General features: G+C 36.9%; 2 protein-coding genes and 1 long non-coding RNA gene across 4 annotated transcripts; all 3 read right to left on the minus strand.

Moving 5' to 3' along the window:
* Nucleotides 1–6,283: 6,283 nt before the first annotated feature.
* LOC107094900 lies at nucleotides 6,284–7,337 on the minus strand. 2 transcript variants are annotated; one of them, XR_001481703.1, is made up of 4 exons: nucleotides 7,323–7,337; nucleotides 7,010–7,099; nucleotides 6,607–6,719; nucleotides 6,284–6,530 (listed from the first exon to the last, which is right to left on the minus strand). It is a non-coding gene; the product is annotated as an uncharacterized LOC107094900 (long non-coding RNA). The 2 variants fall into 2 exon arrangements; XR_001481702.1 differs by having other exon boundaries at nucleotides 7,010–7,328.
* Nucleotides 7,338–7,704: 367 nt separating this feature from the next.
* Nucleotides 7,705–15,980, minus strand: LOC107094907 (toll-like receptor 8). The gene is made up of 3 exons (XM_015390797.1): nucleotides 15,574–15,980; nucleotides 8,633–11,446; nucleotides 7,705–8,506 (listed from the first exon to the last, which is right to left on the minus strand). Exons 1-3 carry the CDS (start codon nucleotides 15,574–15,576, stop codon nucleotides 8,243–8,245), a joined length of 3,081 nt encoding a protein of 1,026 aa, XP_015246283.1. The 5' UTR covers nucleotides 15,577–15,980; the 3' UTR covers nucleotides 7,705–8,242.
* Nucleotides 15,977–27,720, minus strand: LOC107094898. The gene is given in 3 exon segments (XM_015390789.1): nucleotides 15,977–19,279; nucleotides 23,946–24,059; nucleotides 24,547–27,720. Coding segments are annotated over 3 exon segments (6,429 nt in total). The 3' UTR covers nucleotides 15,977–16,138.
* Nucleotides 27,721–27,929: the final 209 nt, after the last annotated feature.

Raw genomic sequence — 27,929 nt, forward strand, 5'->3', positions numbered from 1 at the left:
TATATATATATATATATATAAAAGGCAACAGATTTAGCTAGTTTTCTAAGATTAATTTATAATTAATTAAAAATTATTTTGCTTTACAATGCAATCTCAGATGAAAAATTTTGAAATAGATGCTGACTGTTTTTTTTAGTGATTGAATGAGGGTTTTGTTCCCTTCTAACTTAAAACAGCAGAGAACCAAAGGCGTTAACAAATTTTGATCAAATGAAAATATTGCATAAAGACATGCTTTGGGATGTGGTGATTTTTATCTTCCCACCTTTTCAATTTAAGAAGTAGAATTGAAATAATGAATATTGCTCTTAAACCAACTTTTGTTTTAAAACATTTGCCAATTTCAGGGCCCAGCTGAGCACATAATTAAACTGAGGCGCTTTGCATGAACAGTGTGACTCTGCAGCTCTTTAACCACATCCTGTTACTTACCCATGAAGTGTCTGAGCTTCCACAAATTCACAATCGAGTTGCTTTAACATGCAGCGACACTGCTGATGCTCACTGTGGTATGTGACAAGAGTTGAAGCAAGAAATATTTTTTACTGATTTTAACGGTGTAAAATCCTGTTGTCAGTTTAGATGTTTGTGAATTCTTTACCATACTACTACTTTGTCCAGAAAGGATATTTTTGTATTAAAAAAGTTTAAGACTTTAGCGAGCAAGCTTCCTATCAAACATATAGACACATTAAAAAAAACAAACAAAAAAAAACAAGAAAATAAAATCAATCTGTTTCTTTATTATGTATATGCCACATGATGTTGAGACAAATGGTTTACTGTGAAAGCCTCTTTTTCTCTCATGCTTGCTTGTTCTTTAATTATCCTCCGCCTTTCAACCAAGCAAAGATGCAAACCAATAATATCCCACTTCCCACTCCCTCCTCTCACTTCCTGTTTCAACTCGATTGCACTCCCCAGTATGATCGTTATTTTCATGCAAGCTTAAAACCCTCAATGTGTCCTGTTTCCTGCATGCTAATGTTCACTTCTAGTTGAGTATCTTGCACATATAAGGATGTCAGAATTTAAAAAAACGTTAGATGCTGTCACAGATCTACGCACCAGATTTGAAAATGTTTCTCCTCTTTTATTTATTTTTTTCTAATATGCAGGTATATATATATATATATATTGACCGAATAGGATTAGAATCTTCCATCTGACATATTTAAATTAAACATTTTCTATCTGAACAGGCCTTTAATGCAATTATTTGTGTCCTTTGTGAGCTATTGACAACTGGAGGTGTGGCATGACCAAAACCCTGAACCCTTAACTGCTCCCCAGGCGCCCCACAATGGCAGCCTGCTGCTCCCCAAAGGGGATGTGTCAAATGCAGAGAGAGAATTTTCCCATTGTGGAACAATAAAATGATTTACATAAAGTCAGACCTAAATATATTTGCTTCTGAATAACTGATTTTGTGTGTGATCAGTTCATTTAGATTGTAATTAAATACAATGCACCTGCTTAAATGTAATTAGAGAACCTGAAAATGTCCCTTATCTTTCTTTCACCATTCAGGCATGGTTTATGATTGTTAAATACTAGAAGTATATTCCTTAACTTTTAGAGTCATTTAAACTATTACTTGCAATAGCTATTACAGCTGTTTATAGGTTTGAAGTAAACATACAAAGTATAAGAAAACTTTCAATTACAAAACTTCATCTTGGCTCACAGCTTTCAGTATGATCCGCTCTTGCCACTGCACTTCCTAATATTTTTGTAAATGCTCATGAGCTAAACTTTTTCAAACATTTGGGGGTCCAGCATGGTTTTTCTCTACACTCCCTACTTCTTTGAATAGAGTTGTTGTTGGTGAATCCCTGCATAGTTCTCTGTTCATTCAAGCTACTGTAAATCCATCAGAGGACTTTTTGGGAGCTTTTTCAGAGTGGACTGAGGCTGTTTCAACAGCCACTATGCACAGAAAAATCTTTCAAATTTGATACAACCTCTGGGAAAAAAAGAAAAGGAAATGTGCCAATTCCAGAAGTCATTATGCAACATAAATGATCATGGATGATGCTAATCAAGTTTGGGACAACAGCCTTCTAAAAAAGGACAAAACAAGTTGCAAACATAGCGTGTGGCTAAAGTTCTTCATTAGACCAAAACAATTTTCTTGGTGCTTGTGAGGAACCTCACAACTTCTCCATGATAGAGGAACTGTCATTGGAACCACTCTGGGTTCAATTTCCTTCCCTACTTCCTTCACTGAACTTTATATAGTGAAAGCTGATGAACATCCGTTTTAGAAAAAGAGTCCTTACCATTTTGATAAATGTGGATATTTTTTCATGTTCCTGTACAGTTAAAACCTGATGTTAAAAACACTGTCCAAAAATACACATGACCTTATGTTCCTCTCTGCATGACATAAATTAGATTAAATTTTTTTTTAAATATTCCCAAAACTGACTGTATTCTGCACCAGTGTCCCTTCCTTCTCCTTCAATGGTGCCAACATCCTACTGAGAAAAGACATTCTTTGCTCAAAGCACACAGAAAAAAAAAAGGAAAAAACAGTTTGCAAATGTAATCGGAAGTAAAGACCTTTATCTTTGAGGCTAAAATTAGAGTGTCTGGGCATGATGGCCATCCTTAAATTTGGAGACAAAATGGGAACCACTTGACTGTGAAGTATGGGGGTGGCTGCACTATGATGAGGTGCTTAAGGGGAATATTGACTACACTAAACACATGGCTTAAATTGTCTAATGTTTGGGTGTACATGTGTAATTCAAATGGATAATAAAACATACTTACATGAAGTGGTTTACAACAACAGACAATATTTAACAGCAGCTGTCATAAAGGCCTGACCTTAGGCTGATAAAAAAATGTGTGGACAGATTTGAAAAAGGGAATGAGCAAGAAGTGGTGTGGCTCAGTTACACCACTTCTTTTCAGAGTAATTTAATAAATTCTTATGAAGGAAAACTCAAGACATTTGACCCAAGACCGTTAGTTGAAAAGCAATTGAACAAAACAACAGAGAAGAAAATGTAAAAATGTAAACCTTAAAAAAATGGAAGAAAACATCTATCTACCTAATTATACAGACATATAGAGGTATGCAGTTGTGCACAAATATCTACATGTGGCTCTGAAATAATGATGTACAGTTCTGAATTGGTCTTATACCATCAAGTTGTAAAACAACATTAGTGATTTACTTTAGTTTTGTATATCAGTGATATCAATCTTGTATATAAAAAGAGTTTTGCTCTGCGATTATACCTTCATTTGTGATAGTATTTTGCTCGAATTAGTCATGTGTATCTTTTATTTATTTATATTTTTTACAGCGTCCTGTCTGGCAATGTGGCAATAAGAATAATTGTCTTGAAGCCAAAAAGAGCCCAACAGATTTTACGTTCACAAGTGGAGCAGTACGGCTATCGCCTTAGTGTTCCGCTTGTTTTATGCATATAAATTGCTTTATTATAATTATGCAGGGAGTTTTACAGATTATATGGATGCTGCAATGTATGTAGAACAGGAAAGGAAAAACAGAGAAAAAAAAGGATAAAAGATGAAAGAAAAAGGAGATAAAAGGGAGATAACGATAAAACATTTCCAATCTGCTTCATCACCTGCAAAGAGATTCAAAAAGAACAGGACAACAAATGCATGTATTATAAGAGATACAATAAAGTAACACCTAGATACTATCGCTGAAATATAAGTAGTATTATTTAATCTGACATGTGTTCTGTGTTACCTGAAGATAAGATATGGGCTTTCTGTGTGGAAGTGAATCTCTAAGTACCTGGAACCAAGCATCTGTAATTGTTTGGGAAAGTGCCTATGTATTTTAAACTATAGGCCCATTACCTTTAGCGAAAGTTTAGACACAGTCTTGATTAAGTCTATATACCACTTCAATGCTCTTACTTATAAGCCATAATAGAGGAAGAACCACATCAAGCTGCTCTGCCTTTGCATTTTGTTGCTTACAAGGTTTCAAGTAGACTTATACTTCCAGATTTGTAGTTGTTTTTTAATATTTCAGACCAGAGAAACAGTATAAAGGACACTGTGAGGGTGCTATGTCATCATTCTTTGTGCTACTGGTTTATTCACCTAGCTATAGCTTTTATGTTGTCCTTTCATGCAATGGTGGAATTTTTTTTTTCTTCTATCACCACAAATAGGCATAAAAAATGCCAAGTATTAAAAATAAACAAACCCAAGGGAGTACTTTCTTTTGTGGCCTGGCCTTTAACAGCTCAAGATAAAAAAAAAATTTCTTTATTTGATCATTTACGTATTGCTGTGGCTGCATATAGAGGTAAAAGTTTACTCTATGACATACTCTGGGTTAGTTTGGAAAAAGTTGGACCAAGATTAGCTATGTTCCCTTTGGTGTACTTTTATTTGAACTAGTATTTCTTCCTTTAGGTCTGGTAGGCATATTTATAATTACAACTCAAATCTAAGTAAAAATGTCCCACTTCAAATAAAATATGAGATATTTAATTTGATCTAGAGGTTGCTCAAGAGATATAGTTTATTGGAAATCAAAATGGTGGAATTTGAACTTTTTTCTTCATGTAACCATCAAAATATTGGATTTAAACTAACTGTAAAAATTGAGTCCGAGAGAATACAATACAGTTTTGTTTAAATGATAAGAATATGAATCTAATTATTTCAATTGAAATCTAAACAATTAGTTATGGTACACATTTGATATACGGTGAGTCTTAGATCCAATTTACATACAGTCCAATCAGTCAACGTCAAAGTTCCATAATCTGTTGATCCCCAGACGGATCTGATAAACGGTTAATCTGCATGATTACTTAAACATCACTGACATGATCCCAAAACAAACTGATTAAAACAATAAATATGGAATACGGATATAGCTAAAATATCTAGGTAAAAATTAGAAATCAACACGAATTGTGTAGGTAAAATAAATTTGAGGTCAGAACAATAGTCTGTCATTGTGTGACAGGAAGTCTGTCTGCTACCATAGAAACAGAAATAAAAAACTTGTCTTTCCTGTAAGTTTGATCGCTCAAAGTCAGAAAATCGCCATAGCCTCAAAGATGAGTCATGGAGAACTGCTGCCCAAAGCTGTGACATCACTTCCCCCCCACATTTAAAAATCAGCCTTCAGCCTGCGTTTAGCCCTATCAGCATAGCCTTTTACAAGCTACACAAAAAGATATGTCTAAACAGGGTGTCAGACACAACTACATCTTTAGTACAAAATTGAAGCTTAAAAATAGGCTGTGTGTATAAGTATTTTTTTAGTAGCATCTCAAATGTTGGGGCATGTAAAATATTTAGCTGTATCACAGCTCTTTCACTTGTTATTTGTAACTTTTTACCATGCATGTTAAGCCCCATTTGGGTTGTGCATCGTATTGAATTTATCACATGCAATGTATGCATCCATACGCAGTTACAGTAGCAGTTTTTAAATCAACTTAAATTCCTACACATAAGCTGTGGAGTTTGTTAAAATAGTGGCAGATGGAGTCTAGGTTGCATTTACAATGCATCACAAAAAAAGCACTAGTGTAGGTCTAAACTGATTACGGACCTAAAAATAAGGTGGCTTTGCATCGTTTGATGTCATTCATCTTGATTTGGTCAGTTATTAAAAACGTGGCATAGAAATGTCCCTGACCCACACGAGCCCATTGGCACCATTAAAACTAAGTGAATGGCAGTACATTTTAGTCTTACTGAAGCAGGTAGTGTTTGGAAAAAAAAAAAAAAAAATTCTGGGGCCTATTCATGACGCAATCCCTCTCAATAACCCTGCAGTCTTCAAAAACCTGGATCGGATAAGTCAAAACATTGAGATTTGGTGAAGTCCTAGAATGTTTACCAGTTTTGGTCCAAGCTAGTGTTAAGTTCTGGGCAACTTGGAGAATTTTTTTAACCAGTGACCTTATGCACCATTTCCTATTAAGGCTTGTTAACATTTTCTTTAGACATTTTGTGGCTCATTTCCCACCCCAGCTTCAATTGCTTTTATTCTCCCTTTTCTGGGAAACTGGATCCACTGGCAGGACAGCTTGCAAACATTTGAAAGGTGTTAAATATTGTTGGCACCAGCCTGTTTACTTCAAAAGTAAATTTACATTAATCTTTTACATGCCTTTGGGGGAGAAACCCCCCCCCCCCCCACACCAGCTGCAGCATTAATTGCCCTTTCAAAAACCCAAGTTAGATGTAGCTCAAGATTCAGACAAAGTCCAAATAACGAGGTTTCCATTAAAACAAGACTATACACCATGTTTTTCTCAAGTTTGTTTTAATTTTCGACATTCTGAAAATTGTGCATTCCAGGTTTACAAGAAATATCTTGCTTAGTGAGCATTCAAAACTGGCCAGGAGGAGGCCACAAGCAAGTCCATCATTCCACAGCAGGGATTAAAGAAATCCCACGCCAAGGGAAGCCATATCCAGAAGAATTTGATGCCATTGCTGTGGGATGTGCAGTACATAGACCGGTCTTCATGATGACTCTGCCTTCTCCTGTTCAATTGCTGGAGCAAAAATGGAATCAGGAGTTAGCCACATAAAACAAATGCCTGCAATAAAGTTAATCAGAGTAGAACTTACTTTCTTTAGTTGGCAGGGGGTTCTTCTCTTGGGTTTCAGTCTTCTTCAGCTTGGTTTTGTCAAAGGTTGTGACCTCAGTAACATCAGGTTTGTCAGACATGATTGTAGGGGACCTAATCAGAAAACAAACTTGTAACTTTCTAGAGGCTTGCTAGAAATTAAGTCAAACCCAACATTTAAGGGAAACAGTCATCTTTAAACTTTGTTTAAAAATAAAGCAGGTGGTTAGCATTGATAAACATCAAAAGACCATTTATTTCAGCATATAATTTCTGAAACTAAACCGTAAATTTAAAAAGAAAATACTAAAAGCTAAATGTTAAGAATATTATCTGTTCATCTGGAAACTACAAACATAACCTGAAGGTTTATGCATTGCTCAATATGCAAAAGGAGAACTTACCAAGCTTGCAAGCACAGAGACCACACAGGAAGACTGTCTCAAAGAAGCAGGAGCAGAGTGATAATGCACGTCGCCATGAGCCTATAAATACTGCCCAGTATGTTAATAAGCGTCTGACGTCACGCTTCTTCTAAGTCTATCAACCAGCTATATTTCATTAAATCAATATATACTTTTTATTTTAGGTTCATTTAAAGTCAAATATCACCCATATCCATATTGATATATAAGTATGGACAAGTAAGGACAATCTTTTCTGACTACTTCTAAGCACTTTCAATTAAACCACACCAGCTGCATCTCATTAGCTTACATGATTAAAAGGGGTCCGGTAAATTACTCCGCTTGTCTCGTGAGGTTGTGCGCAACACAGCAGTGGTTCTAGACGTTTCTTCATGCACAAAAACGCACAAAGGTTTTTAATCCAGAGCGTTTCTGGGTGGAATGATGCGTTTTTAAATGTTTACTACTAGCGACCCCGTGTGGTCTAACACGGTATATCAGGCGAGGAACGACTATAGGCTGATTATGAAGTTATAAATATCTCTTTTTTTTCCAGTCCTGACAGTTAAAAAAAGACTTCAAACGGAAACTGATGATGAGTTTTAGTTATTCGTGATTTATTTAAAAAAAGGCATTTACAGATTGTAGAAAAAATCAATCATTTCAATGGACATGAATGTATACAATCTATTATTATTTCAACGTTTTGTTTAATTATGTGAATTGACAGAATTTGAATAAATATCAGTATAACATCATTACATACACATATATATTAAAACAATAAGCAACGGTCTTTTCAAATAATTATCCTTTTATCAAAAAAGATGCAGTTCCTACTTATGAAAGTACCCCATATTTTCTGAGTTATAGACCACCCTAAAATAATTTAGATAACAATGGAATAACTAGCATGATAGAAAAAGGAATTCAGCTCATTCTAACATACACTGAATTTAATACATTTTATTAATGATTAGTAATGTTTTCAATGTGTTTATTGTTTAGATTATGACAGTCGTTGTGCATGATAACCACCCTCTTTCACTTGCTGGTGTAAAAGATAAGTCATTTACAATGATTTTTTTTTTTCATATTTTTGAAATTTAAGATTCCTGGCCTGTTTTGATGCAAATAATTACAGATACTATGGTGTATTTCAAAATATAAATATCCTAAGAAATAAATAAAAAAAAATCCTATGTTTTATTCAACAACCATTAACCCCCTCTACCTGCTGTTGAAGAACTTTTTATAAGTCTTGCCATACATGATCTGATTATCCACCCTTACAACATTTCTCAAGTTCTGCCAGAACCAAGGTTCAGCAGCTGCTGTTCTGGGCCACTCCACAACACTTTTCTCACACAGCCTCCTCCTTAGGCGCAGGAAGTGAGAATGCTGCAGCACAGGTTCCAGCATCAGCAACACAATCACATCCATATTTTCATCAAGCAGTCTCTGGTGGGCCAGATACATTGCCAGTTTGAACACCCCAGTCTTNCTTAGGCGCAGGAAGTGAGAATGCTGCAGGACAGGTTCCAGCATCAGCAACACAATCACATCCATATTTTCATCAAGCAGTCTCTGGTGGGCCAGATACAATGCCAGTTTGAACACCCCAGTCTTAACATAGCCCTCTGTCAGGACAAACAGGGTTTTGCGACTATTTCTGATGCTCTGTGTTAGGTTATCCACTAGAGGCACTCCTGGGAGCCAGTCCCTCTCCTCCAAGCACAAAGGAAGAAGCTTCTCACCCTCCTCTTCTAATTTCACTCGTAGATTCATCATTACCCAATCAGATACACGTGGATCTTTGGTGTCATAGGTTACAAAGACATCATAAATATTTTCCTGTGAGTACAATGATCTGTATCCCTTCAGTTTAGCCTTGATATAGTGCATGACATAGGTAGCATCCCAGTAGAACATGTGAGCAACTGTTGCCACAAACATAAAGACAATAAGGAAGAAGGTTGTGAGAATGTACATTCTGAAGGCCTCATCGTCATTTACACATTGGTCAATATTAAAGTATATCAGTGGTTGGTTCCTGTCCTTTTCTGGTGTTTCACATCTTACATCAGTTGTCAGTCTTGGAATCTTTACCTCTCCTTTTCCAATCCATACGATGAAATCCAGAGAATCACATGTACATTGAAATGGGTTTCTCTGCAAAAACAAAGTCTTAAGATTCTCAGGTTTTGGTTGGAAAGTGGACTGATTGATGATATTCAGTTTGTTGGAGCTGAGGCTCAGAGTCTCAAGGGTTTTAATGCCACTGAAGAATGACTTTCCCAAGTGAAAAATGAGATTGTGAGTCAGATCAAGAAAAGTCAAAGAGAGGCTAGTTGCTTTTTTAACACCAGCTATATTGGACAAGGAATTGTGGCTCAGGTCTAAAATTCTAAGGTGAGGGAAGTAAGATAGACTGTCCCATAAAAAATCTGTCATTTTGTTGTGACTGATGCGTAGTTCTGTCAGGTTCCGAGGAAGCTTTTCATAAACATCGAGAGGAATATGTTTAATATTGTTCCAGGATATATCTAGAACTGTCAAATTCTTTAGGTTGGTAAAGAGAGTCTTATAGGAGTCCTCTCCTTCTTTCCAAAGAGTTCCAAGCTGGTTATATGTAAACTGCAGTTCTGCTAAAGAACTGCTGTGCATCTGTTTGGTTGTTAAAGTTGAAATTGAATTATGGCTCATATTAAGTACCCTCAGGACAGGTAGGTTTTTTATAAAGTTCAAATTATGCGTTATCCCATAAGATTTAAAGTAGTGAGAATTCCAACTGATGTCTAACACCTCAAGTTTTTTCAGTTCCTGAAAGGCATAATCATAAGCCAGATCGATCTTATTAAAAGACAAGTCCAAGTAGGTCAAATTAGGCAGTAATGAGAACTCTGTGCCATTAAGTGCAGAAGAGAATCCATTCCCTGATAGATTCAGACAGGCGATATCCCCATAACCTTCAAACTGCTTTTGAGAAATGAAGAACAAATTATTTGAACTAAGAATTAGAACTCGTCCAGAATTAAAACACTGTTGCTTTATAAGACCATGAGATAACTCAAATAAAAAGTCTTTAGGCGGAAGCTTTATAAATGAAGAAATCGAAAAATCGGCTTGTTGAGTGTATCCATTTTCTGAGCAAGAAGGATTTATATGTGGAGTAGGACAGAGCCTGTTTTCTGCCAAATAAATCACCTTCAAAAAAATAAACTTCCTAAAAACAGTGGAATCACACCAAATAATAAAGTTAGTCCCCAAATTCAGGGCTGATAGATTTTTAAGTCCATAAAGACTCTTGAGTGTGTCTGGTCCAATGTTCTGGAAGACCAACCCCTCCATATGCAAGGTTCTTAATGAATGAAGTTTTGAAAACTCATTTGAAAGATTAATGGTTTTAGGATAAAGTTTTAAAGCATAATTGAAAGAAAAATCCATAACTTCGAGCCTTGGGAGGTATCGCAGGAACTCAGCCTTTCCAGTAAATTCACTGAGTAAAAAGTTAAATGAAAGGAGCAGATGTTTCAGCTTCCTTAGGTTCTTAAACCACAATGGATTCAGATATTCCAGAGAGTTTCCTCCCATGTTGAGTTCCTCGAGTTGTGACAGATTTTCAAATGCATCAGGGTCAATTTGAAGTGAACGTTTAGGGCAGGGTATACATGGAAAAGGAGCGTTTTCACATCTGGGGCAGTTTCCTTGTATTTTAAGGAGTTTCAACTGGTTTAAACCAAAAAAGTCTTCCTTTGATATGTGCTGTATTCTGTTACAACTCACATTAAGCATTGTCAAAGACTCCGGTAGGCCTTTTGGAACATGGCTTAAGTTGTTATAAGACAGATCCAGATCTTGCAGTTTGGACATGTGGGTAAAACAGTTTTCTGAGATGTTAAAATATTTTCCACATGGATTCCAGTAGTAGCAGTTATTAGATAACCAGAGTTGTTTCAGGTTTGGTAAACCAGCAAAGCTCCTGTCTCTCAGAAATGTGATGTTGTTGTTTTTCAGCTCAAGGATTTCCACACTTTCAGGGAGGTTGTTTGGAATTTCATCAAAACCATTACCAGCCAACCTCAACTCATGCAGTTTTGTTAGGCTCTTGAGATTTGCCTTAAAGATCACATTCCTCTTCAGGTTTGCACAGTTGAGATTAAGCCAAGTCAGATTCAGCAGACCTGAAAACGCGTCAGCTTTAATTGTCTTCAAGGAATTTTCCGATAAATCAAGGGCAGTAACATTGTTAGTTATCCCTTCAGGTACCTTCTCTAGAGCTCGAGCACTACAGTCAAATCGGACTGAAGAAATATTAGGCTCCATCACATCACACAGGAACTGTGCACTCCAGCGAATTTTGCAGGCAGAAGGTTGGATCTCCAGCATGCAGTATAGACCAAGGAGAAGCAGATGAATCCAGCACTTTGCTGTCTGAAATTAATAGTAAAGGGAATGATATTGATGAGAAAAAGCTTATTAAAAAACCTGTATCTCAAATGAACAGATGGGCTCTTGTTGCAATTAACTGCTATTTTTTATTTTTATTTTTTTTTGCTTAATTGCATCTTTTTGGTACCATTAAAAAAAATTGTGTGCCACAGTAATAGTTATACATCAATAAATCTGAATGCATTCAATAACTTAAAGTATTTTTGAAAAAATATTATTTCTTCCTGTTGTTGTTTTAATGTATCATGTTGGGGTGTTTCAGTTATAACATAAATAGCAGATGATTGCCTACATTTACCAGGGTAGCTTTGTTCTATGTTATTTCAAGAAAGTATTCCAGTTGTGTCAGCACGTTCAGTGAATTCACACTGAATAAGGCATGGAGGGCTTCACAGCCCACTATGTGCTCGCCAGAGGTAGCATGACTGCCATTAGATACTGAGATGATATCCTCTGACCCCTTGTGAGACCATATTCTGGTGTGGTAGGCCCTTGGTTCCTCCTAATGCAGGGCAATGCTAGAACTCATGTCACTGGAGTGTGTCAGCAGTTCTTGCAAGATGAAGGCATTGAAGCTATTGACTGGCCCGCCCGTTCCTCAGACCTGAATCTGATTGAGCAAATCTGGGACATCATGTCTTGAACCATCCACCATTGTCCCGTTGCACTATGGACTGTTCAGGACTTGGTGTTTTAGCCCAGGTTTGGAAAGAGATCTCTCAGGAGACTACCTGCCACTTCATCAGGCGTATACTCAGACGTTATAGGGAGGCCATACAGGTATGTGGAGGCAACGCATGATACTGAGACTAATTTTGACCTGTTTTTGGGGACATTACATTATAGTTGAATCAGGCTGTAGTGCGTTTTTCCACTTTAATTTTGTGTGTGACTCCAAATCCAGGTCTCCAATGATTAATGAAATAAACTTTCACTGATGATTTATGTGTGATTTTGTTGTCAGTTCTTGCTACAGAACAAAGTATTCAATGAGTATATTTTATTCATTAGGATCTAGGATGTTTTATATGAGTGTTCCCTTTACTTTTTGAGCATTGTATATTGTCTATAGCTGGGTTGGATATACTTTTTTCATGGAGTGAATTATTTATGCTTCGGTGAACAGAAATTCTGGATTTTTTCTGTGCTTTAATCTTTTAAGAAGTACCAACAATGTTGTCAACTCTCTCCCTTACCCTACCCTATCTTCAAATAGCATCACAATTTTGTCAAAGCAAAAACATTCATCGGATTAATGAAGCAAATAGGGTTCACAAAAATGTTTTATGAGCTGATGGTTTATCTGGAAATGCCAATAGCTCTTTTAAAGAGTCAATAACCCATAAACTATTAAAAAATTTAGACTTTCATACCAGTTAAAACATATAACAAACCTTCCTACCTCCTATAATATTAACCTCTCTCCAATATTTCCTTCACAGATTGAAGACTTAATGTTCTTTACTGACATTGTACAAGTTGTAGACCAAAATAATGAACACAAACAAGATATTTATGAAATGAAAAAAGGTATTTGAAATTTTTGTACTATTTATATATTGGTTAAAAAAATAGGTCCTAACATGGCTTAATTGAGTACAGCTATTCCTCTGGCAGAAAAACATTTGTTCAGGTTTTCAGTGCCTTCTTTCATCTACCAGATGGCAGAAGTTCTAAAAGTAAGTGTCCTGGATGAGACAGGTCTCTGAATTTTTTTGTGTTCTTTTTTTAAGGCACCAGGTGTTGTCGAGTTCCTCTAGTAAAGAGAGAGGACATCTGATGATTTGTTGGACTGTGGTGACAGTTCTCTGGAGTGGTGCTAGAAGGACACCAGCAGCTTTTGCATAAGATGGTTGTGCCTCAGTATTCTCGAAAAAGTACAGTAGTTTATTCTGTACTTTCATGACAATGCTGGTGGTGTTGACAGTCCATGTCAGATTGTTCTCTGTCTTTAAACTCAGAAACTGGAAATTGGAGACCCTCTTCATGTAGTTCGAATTGATGGACAGAGCTAAAATGTTTCATCCTGAAGTCTGTGATCAGGTGCTTTGTATTTTGTAGTGTTTAGGATCAAGGTATTCTCTAAACACAACAGTTTTAGCTGTTTCACCTCATCTCCCTAGGCAGAGCCATCAGTCCTGTAGAGCAGGCATCCCCAACCTCAGTCCTCGAGGGCTGCTGTCCTGCATGTTTTAGAGGTTTCCTTGCTCCAGCACAGCTGATTTTAATTGAAAGCTGATTAACAGGCTTTTGGTATACTCCAATCATTATAATCAGCTGTGCTAACGCAGCGTAACCTCTAAAACCTGCAGGACAGCGGGCCTCGAGGACCGAGGTTGGGGATGCCTGCTGTAGAGGAGCCCCATCACATCACATTACATGTAGGGTGGGAAGGGGCACAGTCATAGGTGAACTGGCCTGTAGAGTTTGGCACTCAGCACACAGCCCTTGTGGAGATGTTTCTGAGACCAAATACTAAAGAGATACCCCCCTGCTGCAGAGCGAAGGGAGACTTAAAGTCCTTCGGAGACCTGTTAGCTCTGTGGTGGACTGATGGCGATCAAACATGGGCAGATTATTGGATTCATATGATCAGGATCTGGAAGGAGATACCCAAGTTCATTATCTGTGAACTCCCAAGGAACCTGCTCTGATACTGTCAGGGATGCATACAAGCACATGGAGGTCACACAAACTACTGAGTGCCATTTTAAGTTGCTGGAAAGACATTTCTGAAAATTTGAATAGCCCGTTACATAAGGTTTTAACTTTCAACTGGCAACTTTGGACTTAGCCCTCTGTGGGTTGATCATTTTTATTTCTATCAGCTAATGCAATTGTTCCTAACACATTACACATTTTATAATTGTATGGATATTCAACATGCGTTTTTTTTTTTCCAATTAAAAATCTGATGGCTCTTCTGTGTGTTCTTTAGTTTTTTCAGTACTATATAAAATCAATGTTGTCTAACCTACTGTGATGCTGGATCCAGTCGATAAAGTCGGTCATACAATTGGGATTTTGCTACATACTATCCTTAACGAAGAACAAAACTACCCTGGTATATAATATATGTAACCAGCTTCCCCATGTGGTATGTTTGAAATCCAAAACAAGACACTTGAGAAAGGAATCAGCCATTTCCTTTTATAAAACCATAATGTTATTGACGATTCATTCTGTTGTACCTGGAGATTCCACACATCCACATTTAAAAATTGTAGATGTTTTTTTCATGTATGAGTGTTTTAACACTCTCATATAAAAGTAAATGTGTTTTATAAGAAGCATCGATCTAACAGAAGTCCTGTTTTAGTCTGGCCCCCACCCCAAAAGGGAAAAAATCAGAAAAACCTGAAAGATGTAATTTTTTAATTGAGCATCATGATTTTCCACAGTGAGGTAATAAGAAAATCATTTTAAAATTATAGTGCAAAATTGTATTTGTTAAATCTAAACGTATATTAATTTGCTAGTCAGTTTGAAAAACAGTAAAAGGTAACTGTTCTTCATTAATTACTTTTTTAGGCAATGTATTTAGTCTAATTGTTCACATTACTAACGTTAATGTAGCTGTATCACTGTAAAAATCACATGTATACAGTAAAGGCATCCGTAGACACTAAAACAGCAGCACAGGTCAGCGCACTGACACATTTAATATAATTTAATTAAAATCTAAACACACATTTTACAAACAACAGAAGCTTTTGATATTAGGTGGTTATTTATTTTGAATCTGTGATTTCAAGCAATTAGGTCATACCAGTTTTTAAGTAAGCAAATATTTGTGTAGGTAAGTGCATTAATGCATACAATAACATTACTCAGAGCCTTACCAAAAAATTAAGAATTTAGCTGTAAAGCTGAAACAGTTTATGCATCTTTATCTCAATGTATGAATGTAAATCATTTGCTATAGAGCAAACATTTAAAAGGCAAAATGCCTTACAACAAAAGAAAGGAGTTTTTGGGGAAATAATGATATACAGATTCAAACCCAGTTAGTAAATTAGCATTTAGCACAAAAACAGTATAATTTAAGAAAGACAGATATTTTTCCAATCACACATATATACACTGAGAGACTTGTTAGTAAAACTCACCATTGCGCTTGGATAGTATTGATCTTTCAAAACTTCAAATCTAACTCTGTTAATTATAGTCTAGCTAAAGAAAATAAATTTCTTATGGAATTACAAAAATGAAACAAGACAGTTATATTAAACATTAGTATCTGATCAGAATGTACTGTAGTTTATGCTCTGGTTCCTTATATCTGCACGTTTTGAAAGAAAGAATTCCGCTTGCTGCAGTCAAAAACAAAAGGACTACACTTTCTCGCCAAACAGGACACGATGTGGGGGAAATCTAGCATGTAAATTGCAGAAGTAAATGTTAAACAGTTTCATTTCCTCACTGCAACAACTTTAAATTAGTTCCCGTACAGTGGAGACAAGTGGCAAAAACTTCTGCGTTTTTTTTTTTTTTTTTTTTACTGTGCTACATTAGAATACCATGGTAATGGAACCAGGGAAGTGTGTTCATAACAATAAACCATCTTGACAAGGGAAGTTTTATTTTTACAGCGCTCTTCATTCACCATGAAATGCTTAACAAAAACATAAAGAATATGTTTGAACCATAACCTTTATACCTATGGTAAAACAGCTATTGCAATGAAATTGCTTTAATAGCCCAAACACTTCCAATGTGCTTGTGTTGTCTTCCTTGTTATTTCATGCTGAAGACTTTTGTATAAGCCTTGTTGTATATTATACGATTGTCTACTCTTAAAACATTTCTTAGGTTTTGCCAGAACCAAGGTTCAGCAGCTGCTGTTCTGGGCCACTCCACAACACTTTTCTCACACAGCCTCCTTCTTAGGCGCAGGAAGTGAGAATGCTGCAGGACAGGTTCCAGCATCAGCAACACAATCACATCCATATTTTCATCAAGCAGTCTCTGGTGGGCCAGATACAATGCCAGTTTGAACACCCCAGTCTTAACATAGCCCTTTGTCAGGACAAACACTGTTTTGCGACTATTTCTGATGCTCTGTGTTAGGTTATCCACTAGAGGCACTCCTGGGAGCCAGTCCCTCTCCTCCAAGCACAACGGAAGAAGTTTCTCTCCCTCCTCTTCTAATTTCACTCGTAGATTCATCATTACCCAATCAGATACACATGGATCTTTGGTGTCATAGGTTACAAAGACATCATAAATATTTTCCTGTGAGTACAATGATCTGTATCCCTTCAGTTTAGCCTTGATATAGTGCATGACATAGGTAGCATCCCAGTAGAACATGTGAGCAACTGTTGCCACAAACATAAAGACAATAAGGAAGAAGGTTGTGAGAATGTACATTCTGAAGGCCTCATCGTCATTTACACATTGGTCAATATTAAAGTATATCAGTGGTTGGTTCCTGTCCTTTTCTGGTGTTTCACATCTTACATCAGTTGTCAGTCTTGGAATCTTTACCTCTCTTTTTCCAATCCATACGATGAAATCCAAAGAATCACATGTACATTGAAATGGGTTTCTCTGCAAAAACAAAGTCTTAAGATTCTCAGGTTTTGGTTGGAAGGTGGACTGATTGATGATATTTAGTTTGTTGGAGCTGAGGCTCAGAGTCTCAAGGGTTTTAATGCCACTGAAGAATGACTTTCCCAAGTGAAAAATGAGATTGTTAGTCAGATCAAGAACAGTCAAAGAGAGGCTAGTTGCTTTTTTAACACCGGCTATATTGGACAAGGAATTGTGGCTCAGGTCTAAAATTCTAAGGTGAGGGAAGTAAGATAGACTGTCCCATAAAAAATCTGTCATTTTGTTGTGACTGATGCGTAGTTCTGTCAGGTTCCGAGGAAGCTTTTCATAAACATCGAGAGGAATATGTTTAATATTGTTCCAGGATATATCTAGAACTGTCAAATTCTTTAGGTTGGTAAAAAGAGTCTTATAGGAGTCCTCTCCTTCTTTCCAAAGAGTTCCAAGCTTGTTGTGTGTAAACTGTAGTTCTGCTAAAGAACTGCTGTGCATCTGTTTGGTTGTTAATGTTGAAATTGAATTATGGCTCATATTAAGTACCCTCAGGACAGGTAGGTTTTTTAGGAAATGTAAATTTTTAGTTATTCCATATGCCATAAAATAGTGGGAATTCCAACTGAGGTCTAATACCTGTAATTTCTTCAGTTCCTGAAAAGCATAATCATAAGCTAGATTGATTTTATTGAAGGACAAGTCCAAGTAGGTCAAATTAGGCAGTAATGAGAACTCTGTGCCATTAAGTGCTGCAGAGAATCCATTCCCTGATAGATTCAGACAGGCGATATCCCCATAACCTTCAAACTGCTTTTGAGAAATGAAGAACAAATTATTTGAACTAAGAATTAGAACTCGTCCAGAATTAAAACACTGTTGCTTTATAAGACCATGAGATAACTCAAATACAGGGTCTTTAGGCGGAAGTTTTATAAATGAAGAAATCGAAAAATCGGCTTGTTGAGTGTATCCATTTTCTGAGCTGGAAGGATTTATATTTGGAGTAGGACTGAGCCTGTTTTCTGCCATGTAAATTACTTTCAAGAAATTAAACTTCCTGAATACAGTTGAATTACAGCAAATAATAAAGTTAGTCCCCAAATTCAGGGCTGATAGATTTTTAAGTCCATAGAGACTCTTGAGTGTGTCTGGTTCAATGTTCTGGAAGACCAACCCCTCCATATGCAAGGTTCTTAATGAATGAAGTTTTGAAAACTCATTTGAAAGATTAATGGTTTTAGGATAATGTTTTAAAGCATAATTGAAAGAAATATCGATAACTTTGAGCCTTGGGAGGTATTGCAGGAATTCAGCCTTTTCAGTAAATTCACTGAGTAAAAAGTTAAATGAAAGGAGCAGATGTTTCAGCTTCCTTAGGTTCTTAAACCACAATGGATTCAGATATTCCAGAGAGTTTCCTCCCATGTTGAGTTCCTCAAGTTGTGACAGATTTTCAAATGCATCAGGGTCAATTTGAAGTGAACGTTTAGGGCAGGGTATACATGGAAAAGGAGCATTTTCACATCTGGGGCAGTTTCCTTGTATTTTAAGGAGTTTCAACTGGTTTAAACCAAACAATTCTTCCTTTGATATGTGCTGTATTCTGTTACAACTCACATTAAGCATTGTCAAAGACTCCGGTAGGCCTTTTGGAACATGGCTTAAGTTGTTATAAGACAGATCCAGATCTTGCAGTTTGGACATGTGGGTAAAACAGTTTTCTGAGATGTTAAAATATTTTCCACATGGATTCCAGTAGTAGCAGTTATTAGATAACCAGAGTTGTTTCAGGTTTGGTAAACCAGCAAAGCTCCTGTCTCTCAGAAATGTGATGTTGTTGTTTTTCAGCTCAAGGATTTCCACACTTTCAGGGAGGTTGTTTGGAATTTCATCAAAACCATTACCAGCCAACCTCAACTCATGCAGTTTTGTTAGGCTCTTGAGATTTGCCTTAAAGATCACTTTCTTCTTCAGGTTTGCACAGTTGAGATTAAGCCAAGTCAGATTCAGCAGACCTGAAAATGCGTCAGCTTTAATTGTCTTCAAGGAATTTTCCGATAAATCAAGGGCAGTAACATTGTTAGTTATCCCTTTAGGTACCTTCTCTAGAGCTCGAGCACTACAGTCAAATCGGACTGAAGAAATATTAGGCTCCATCACATCACACAGGAACTTTGCTCTCCAGCGAGTTTTGCAGACAGAAGGTTGGATCTCCAGATTGCAGTATAGACCAATGAGAAAAAGATGAATCCAGCACTTTGCTGTCTGAAAGAAAAAAATAATAAAGTCACTACAATAAATTTCCCTGTTATACTTTTGAAACTGTTCAACAAAATACAAAAAGAACAACAAAAGTTATCACCTCATTGAGCTGTTTTACCTAGGGCCTCATTTATAGAATGTGCCTATGCACAAAAATCCTGTGGTGCAGTGTTTTTACACACAACTTGGGAAGTATAAAAAAGTATAACATGAAACTGTGATGCAATCCACACTTCCATAACATATTTTCATTGGAAAACAATATCAAACTATGGAGGACTAAAACTTATTTAAGTTGTCTCATATTTAACTGTATCAAGTCAAGGAGGATTGAGCTAGATGTTTTCTTATTTTTTTTTGTTTTATGATTTAAACCCAACAGGTGAGACTGAATCGCATTCATCTGCCCACATTAATGTACCACCACTCTTGGAAAATCTACAAAAACATATAATCAGATGTGAAGTGGAAATGTTCACTGTATTTGTTATCTCTAGACATACGTTCACATTGACCTACAGTACGTGCTTACAATGTATAGAATGTATGGTATCATCCATGTGACAGTTTCAGTCTTACTGAGAATAAATGGTTGATGGATCTTAGGATTAATTCCTAAAGCCTCTGTCACACCTTGACGAGTTAGCCAGCATATGCCTGACGTATGAAAAAACTGTTGAAAATGCTGGCATAAGTTGGATAAGTTATCGGTTAGTTTTGTTTAAGTTATGAGCACGCTGAAGCATGCAGAGACACGTCACATATGGTGAGTACGCAAGTACATCCCAACGTACGCCAGCGTATGCTCTTACCTGGGGCATAGGTTACAGGTAAGTTATTTGATAGTTGACATATGCTAAGTCTAAGTTACTCATAAGTCGTGGTGTCTAGCTTTTCCAAAAATGGAGTAACTGGTGCATAACTTATGCGTAACTTTTCAAGAACCCATCTCTAACACATATTAACATATTTGACATGTTCCAGATGACTGCTGGACGTGTTTCTACTGTATGATGATGTATTGGCAGCGTTTTGGCATATGTTGGGGTTCACAGGAGGACAGCGTTAGTACTCCTCTGGACATCATCCCCATCATAGGGTGAGTGAGAAGGTGAGTGTGTTGGATCCTACCTGCGTTCACGCCCACAGCCACGACCAACAAACTCCCTAGCAGACATGATGCTGAATCTGCTGCTACTGCATACCTTCTTTCTTTCTTTTTCTTTTTTCTGTTGTATTTATTTATTTATTCCCTTTTTTTTGGGAGGTGGTAAACAGAGGCTAGGTTAATACCGCAATAATATTAATCTTTTTATGCAGTCCGTGCGCCTCTGGGCACATTGCTGCCCCCCTCTGGACACTGGCTTGTGTCATTTCATGGGCATTACGCTACAGTGCATTATGCATAAGATGGGCTGTCGTTGGACATAAGTTCTGTCCCAAAATTGAAAAAATACATAGAACGTTCAGCATATGCCAGTGTTTTAGAACATTCTTGGACATCAGGCATGCACTGGCTAAATCGTCAAGGTGTTACAGGGGCTTTAAGTTATGTGTGATGATTCGCAAGGTGGACAAGGTGATCACGACTAACACATACTGTATGTCCCTAAATAGCTGATTATAGAAATGTGCATAACTCTGAAACAATCACATCTTTGTCACTGTTGGAAGGAAACGTTCAATGTAATGATTAGGAGGGAGCCTGTTTTTTCAGACATTCTATTCACTTGCTTGAATGTGACGATAAGTGGTGAATTAACCAGATTAAAAAATAAGAAGAAATGCCTTAAAAAAGGTGTATTTGCTCTTAATATAATCAGGTAAAATAGATGATCTGCGAGTGGAATGACTGTTTCTGCCCTTAAGGCAGATAATTAGATTTTATGCCCCTGAAATAAGATAATGGACTTTTTATCCTAATTTAAACAGAAATGATCTTATTCCATTTGTGAATGGAATAGAAGTGAACATACTTTTATTTCAATACATTTTTTAAAAATATTTTATTTTGCAGTGTTTGCAAACATCCTGGAGCTGTGGAATGAACGTGTATGGTGACGAAGAAGAAGCTTCACTAGGACAGGCTGCATTTCTGACTACCCTGTTCTTTGCAACCAGAGCCTTTTAAAGGGAACTTAATGGCAGTTTGGTTATTTTCCTATCATGCCTGAGCCATCCATTGGCAATTCGTTGATTTGTCAAGCTAAAGCTGCTAACCACTGGAGAGTTCCAACACCCGCAAACGGAAGGCAGGAAAGTTTAGCTCTCCACCGAAGACCTGACTATGAGGGTGGATAGTAGGAAGTTGGTACGTCATGTTATTGGGACATTTCTCATCACTAAAGTGATGAACCCGGTGGCCATCCACCTCCAGCTCCCTCCTTCTATGAGGATACATCCTACTTCTCATTGTCCCAGGATAAACCTGTTGTAACTGCTAGGTTCTGATCTTTTGCCTGAACCTTTCTTTGGACTCCTGCTGGATACTACCGGTAAACTCAACCTGGATCTGATTTCTGAGTTTGACCTGGATTTCCCTTTGGTACTTCTTCAGATCCCTGATCTTCTGGCCTGGACTCCTGTGAACCTCTTCGACACCGGTTTTGTCTTTGTCTTCAAGAAAGTCCTGCCTTCCTTTGTCTGCTTGGATCTGCTTGTCATCCAGTTCAGCATTCTTAAAGGCCTTAGCTCCTGGAACCATTCGGCTGGATTCCACTCCTTCCTTTGTGCACAAACTGAACTCTTGTTTGTAATTGTCCCCGGTCAGATTTACGTGGTCACTAACCTGAGTTTTCCCTCTGCAGAAATTCCGGCCTTAGCTGATAAATTGCAGATCCAGTGTTTCTCAATAAATGCTTTTAAGTATGACTGTCTGTTTGCTTTGAATTCTTGGTCCTCTGTTCCGATCCCTGACACTGAAACCAAGCAGAGTTTAAGGATAACAGCAGCATTCTATACAACCCTTCACTACAAAAGGAAAAAGAGGTTGGGCTCAGTAAGCCAGCCTTAATGCACATAATCAGGAATCTATTGCTGCAAAAACACCTATGCTATATTCTGAGATAAAAAGTACGATCAGGGTGTGGTCCTAGCCATTTTAAGGTCTATGAGAACATATTCTGTGTGATACCCCCCAACTTGAAACAAAAAATGTTTCTTTCACTTCTTTAGTTCTAAAATAATGCTTTGAAAACATGTGGAAAAGACAATCTTGAGAAATTAAAATCTTCCAAAAAAAGAAAAAGAAAAAAAGAAAGCACCAGTAATGATGCATATACTTTCATAATTGTGTTGTGTTGGGAAAAAAAAAAGTACAATTAAAACAAGGCTACATTTTGGAGTGCTGATGATCAAATGTCAAATGAAGTAAGCGAGAGCGACTCCCCCCCAATGTCATCGTTTTTCTGTTTCTGGTCTGTTAGGAGACACACACCGGTCGTCGTTGGAGAAGTCTAATTTTTGCGGGTAAAAACAGGCTGATATCTGCCTACATTTCACAGGGAACCTAATGTAGCAACAATATGTATGATTTTTCACAAAAAATGATGCATCCCCCCTAGGTGAAATAATATGTATATGTATATAATATAGTTTTATTAAAAGTATTGTCCATTATTTTATCTGGTAAAAAAAAAGTTAAAAAAAAAAAGTCCATTTACTTTTTGAGCAACTGAGCATGCACAAAACCATCCTACCTGTTTTGCTTTCAAAACAGTTTACCAAATACACCCTGGTTATCCTCTTCTTTGCATTAAATCATTAGACGGTTTGCCTCTTGTGACTCTCAGACATATTCAAAGAATATGGTGAGAGCAGTTGAGATATTAAAAAAGCTAACTGGATATTTAATACTTAAACTTGAGATGTGCATGCGCAGCAAGTATATGTTTATTAGCTTTTTGCCTTTTAGTACCCCCCTAGAACTAAAAGGCAAAAGAAAATTGTCCATTATATCTTTAAATAAGACAGCATAGGTATAAGTACAGCCTAGTCTATCTCCGGTGATTTATTTCGAAATTATAGATGTAATTGTTATTTTAACTGTTAGTGAAGTTGGATTATTGCGCCTAAACTTTTTTGGTCACCCCTCAGTCGCTGCCTGGTCACCTCTATGACGATTGTTGGCTATGCTGCTGGGCATTTCAATATTGTTCTTTAAACTTACATTCCTTGTTTTTTCCATTTAAGTCTGAGCTGTTTTTATAGTTGTCAAATCAAGGTCATAAAAACATTTCCTCAAGTATAAAGTTTATTAAATTTATTCAGGTAATCTTCTAAAACCTGACTTCAACGCTTCTAAAAAGACATATAAGACTACTATAATAATAATTGTAATAATTATTAATATTTGTGAATGTATACATAATCATTGTTTCTTAGTACTCAAATATTTCTCTGGGTCTCAATGGGAAATAAACACTGGATTTAGAATGTTAAAGCACACTTGAAAACCACAAATTACTTTATTCTTTAAATGGTGGATGCTGCGATTCAAATTGAAAATGATTAATATACGGTAAACCAAATATCCATAACACAGAATCAAATAAAGTCTAATTATTCAATTAGATAATGAAAACAATGCTGAAATCACAAAAGTTAAGCATTGCAAAAAACATTATTTCTCTTATAATGGGTACAAAGAAAATTATAAAGGAAAACTCACCATTGTACATGCTAGATTAAACCCACAACGCACACAAAATCCTTGAGCATCTAAATCTAGCACATTAAAATCTTTCAGATCTAAAAGGTATCTGTCAATGATACCTACAAGAATAATTTACTACTTTTTCTTCTACTTTTCAGTCACATTCTATGAAAAAATATTAAAGAAGTACACTGAAATGTGCTCAGCAAGACTGAACATGACAGAAAAAGCACATGAATTGCAGAACTGTAACTGTACACGTTGGTCATTTCCTTGCTCACAACCTTATCAAGTAAAACCATTTTTAGAATCATGTGTTATAATACAAAAAAAGGCTGCAGTTCATGTTTCCAGTAATGCAAAACGTAGATAGCATAAATGTCTTTTTGTAAGCAGTATAACTTTAAAACATTAAAAATAGTTTATTGAGATTGATTGCAATTTTAATTGATGTCAGTTGTAAAAAAAAAAAAAAAAAAAAAAAAAAAAAGAAACAACTTCCTGTTTATTTACAAACATATTGCAAAATGCATGTAAAAAAAATTTCTGGCTTATTTTTTTTGTAACAATACGTCTATGTAACCTACAATACATGTATATTATGAAGTCTTCAGAGAATTTCTTTGAAGAGATTACTATAATGTTTGTGGCTCTCAGTAGCTAATACACTCCTGAGTCTGAACCAGAAGTATGGTTGTGCCTGAGGGTTTGTTGGCCACTCGAGCACAGACCGCTTGTACAGTCTTTTTCGTAAGCGGAGATACCTTGAATTGCAAGACACCTTTTGTAAAAAAATCAAAATGATGACATCATTTTTTTCATCCATTAGTCTTTGATGGGCCATGTAGAATGCTGTCCTAAAATGACCCTCTTTGATATATTGTTTTGTCAGAATGAATACAGTTCTTTTGCTCTTGTGGATGCTCTGCGAGAGGTTGTCAATCAGTGGACAACCAGGGACCCAGTCTCGCTCCTCCAAACACAGGGTCAATCGGTGGTCTCCGTGTTCCTCTAAATGAGGGCACATCTCCTTCATCACCCACTCTGATACTGCAGGATCATTTTTGTCATACATCACAAAGGCATCGTAGACTTCACTTTGAGAATGCAGGCGTAAATAACCCTTGAGCTTGGCCCTGCAGAAGTGATAAATGTACCAGACATCCCATAGGAAGAGATGACTAGAGATGGACAGAGTAAGAAAGCCAAGCAGTAGGGAGGTCATGAGAGTGTAAAGGATGATTGACATGAGGGAGTGCTGGCAGGCCTGTAGGTCCACTGAGACCACAAGATGACCTTTCTGTACTCCAGGAGAAGCACAGCTAACATCTATTCCCAGGCGGGGGATGGTTACGTTAGTCTTGTTTAGCCAAGTGATGAACCACGAGGCATTACATGTGCACATATAATTGTTTTTGTGCAGAAGCAACATGTCCATTTGCTTAATGACTTCATCATGGAAGCTGGATTGCTCAATGTACCTTATAAGATTATAGCTAAGATCCAGATATTTTAAATTAAAAGCATCTTGGAGGAAATTGGGTGTAAGTTTTTTGATTTTGTTGTCATGTAAAATAAGTTTCTCAAGTGATGAGGTACAGTTTGACAGCATTCTTGGCACAGAGGTAAGGTAATTTCCACTGAGGTCTAATACTTTTAGATCGTGCAAAAGTTGGAGTTCCCCCCATGCAAAAAAGGACAATTTGTTCTTTTTAATGTAGAGATCAGAAAGCTTGTCTGGCAATCCTCTGAAGACTTCTCGTTGAACTGATCGAAGGTTGTTTGAAGAGATGTCAAGCACTCTCAGATTAACCAACTTTTTGAAGTAGTTGATGTACCTTGTGTCTCCATCTCTCCATAGCATATCCAGCCTATTTCCTCTGAACTCTAACCTCTCTAAAGATTCACTTTCCATTTCTGTGTTGGTGGAAGTAGAAATCTTATTGTGATTCATCAAGAGTATTTTGAGTTTTGGTAAATTCTTAGTAAAATTGAGCATATGAGTCAACCCCTCTGACTCAAAGTAATGATTATTTTTACTTATATCCAATATGACTAGATTTTTTAGCTCTTTGAATGCAGTGAAGTAAAGTAGGTCCAGCCGATTTGATGAGAAGTCCAGGTACTGCAAATTTGTCAGATTGCTAAACTCAGTTCCATTCAGGCTTTGGCTCATTGCATTTCCAGATAGATTGAGGCACCTTAACTCCTTAAGATTTAAAAACCTTGAATGCAAAAAAAATATGTTGTTTCTGCTCACATCTAATGTTTTGCCGAACTTGCTGCATTCCTTCTTGACAAATAAAGTAACGATTCCAAGTTCCTTATCTTTATATTTACAGCTGCGAGCATATTCATCATATCTGAAGTAATGAATCTCTCTCACTTCCTTGTTTTTGAACTGATCAGCAGCTGACATGGGGGACCATTGCATGGGCTCACCACCATTAAAACTAAACACATTTTGAGAATCAGAAGGGGAAGATATTTTGTTATCAGATAAGCTGATTATTTGAAAGCTTTTTAACTCCATCAGAATGCTGAGGTTAGCCATTTTGATAAAGTTCGTGCCAAGATCTACAACCTCTAGATTTAGTAGAGGTTTTAAAGGAGCGATGCTCTCTGGCTTTAGTTGCTGAAACACATAGCCTTTTATCCTGAGAATTTTGAGAGACTTGAGGGAGGCAAAACTGTCGCTCAGTCTCAGAGTTTCAGGATACCTCTGGAGCTCGTAGTTAAAAGACAGGTCCAATTCTTCTAGCTTGCCCAAGGACAGAGGAAAGGTGGTGGATCCAATATCTCTGGCTAAAAAGTTTGATGAGAGGTCAAGCACTCTCAAATCCTTTGTACTAGTAAACCATTCAGGCAGCACGGATGTCAGGGAGTTACTGTGCAAACGTAATGTTTTCAGTTTTGTCAACAATTTAAAAGCTCCCTTACTGATTTGTAGTGGACTGTTGTTTGGGCACGGGGTGCATGGAAAAGGGGCGTTGTAACACCGTGGACAATTTCCACTAATATCTAAAATCTCAAGGTTTGTCAAGTTTTCAAAATCCTGATCAGAGATCTTTTGAATGTTGTTATTGTATAGATATAACTCTTTTAGACTTGCAGGCAATCTATGTGGAATAAAGGATAAGTTGTTTGACTTAAGAGACAATATTGATAAGTTTTCCATTTTTGAGAATGAACCGTCTTCTATATAGTAAGAAACATTACAGGGGTTGCGATAATAGCAGTTTTGTCCCAAGTAAAGTACCTGAACATGTTGGATCTCAGAAAGATTTTCCTTAGAAATGTGGAAAATATGATTTACTTCCAAACTCAATAGGACAAGATTTGATGGCAAGCCTCTAGGAATGTTGTCAAGTTGATTCCCATCTAGATAGAGTGCTCGCAAATTCCTTAGTGCAGTAAAGGTATCCTCCTTAATTGTCAAACTCTTTGTGCACATGTTGTCCTTTGGGCCGATTTTGATGGGTACACAGTTGCACCTCATGTCAATTTCTGTTAGGTTGTCAAGACCCTGAAAGGAGGTCGAGTTCAAGTTTGGAATATGGTTGATGGTGAGAGTCAGATTGGTAGTCTCTCCTGGGATGGCGATGGGAACTTCCTTGAGATACCTTTCAGTGCAATCCACTTTCACCGCAGTCCCATTGTCGACCTCGCTAACATCGCACGGTAGAGTTTTTGGGTAAGAGATGTTCCCTGTTGTTTCCACGTAATATGAGCCTAAGCCCAGCAGGGCTGCACAAATCTGTACAAAAACAGGGGATTTCATGAGACACATACAAAGTGCTAATTATGCATGGATATTTAAAACATTTTAAAACACATTAAAAAGCATAAAACACATTTTCAACATTCTATGTGTTTCATTTCAGTAAATATATTCCTATAAAGTATATTACATAGGTCTTTATACACAAAAGTATATTTCAACCATTAGTTTGTGTTCATTTTCCAAAAATGCTGCATGAGATGGTGGCATTCAGCTTG

The sequence above is a fragment of the Cyprinodon variegatus genome, unplaced genomic scaffold (genome assembly GCF_000732505.1).
Source record: "Cyprinodon variegatus isolate N-32 unplaced genomic scaffold, C_variegatus-1.0 Scaffold513, whole genome shotgun sequence".
In the NCBI taxonomy this organism is placed as follows: Eukaryota; Metazoa; Chordata; class Actinopteri; order Cyprinodontiformes; family Cyprinodontidae; genus Cyprinodon; species Cyprinodon variegatus.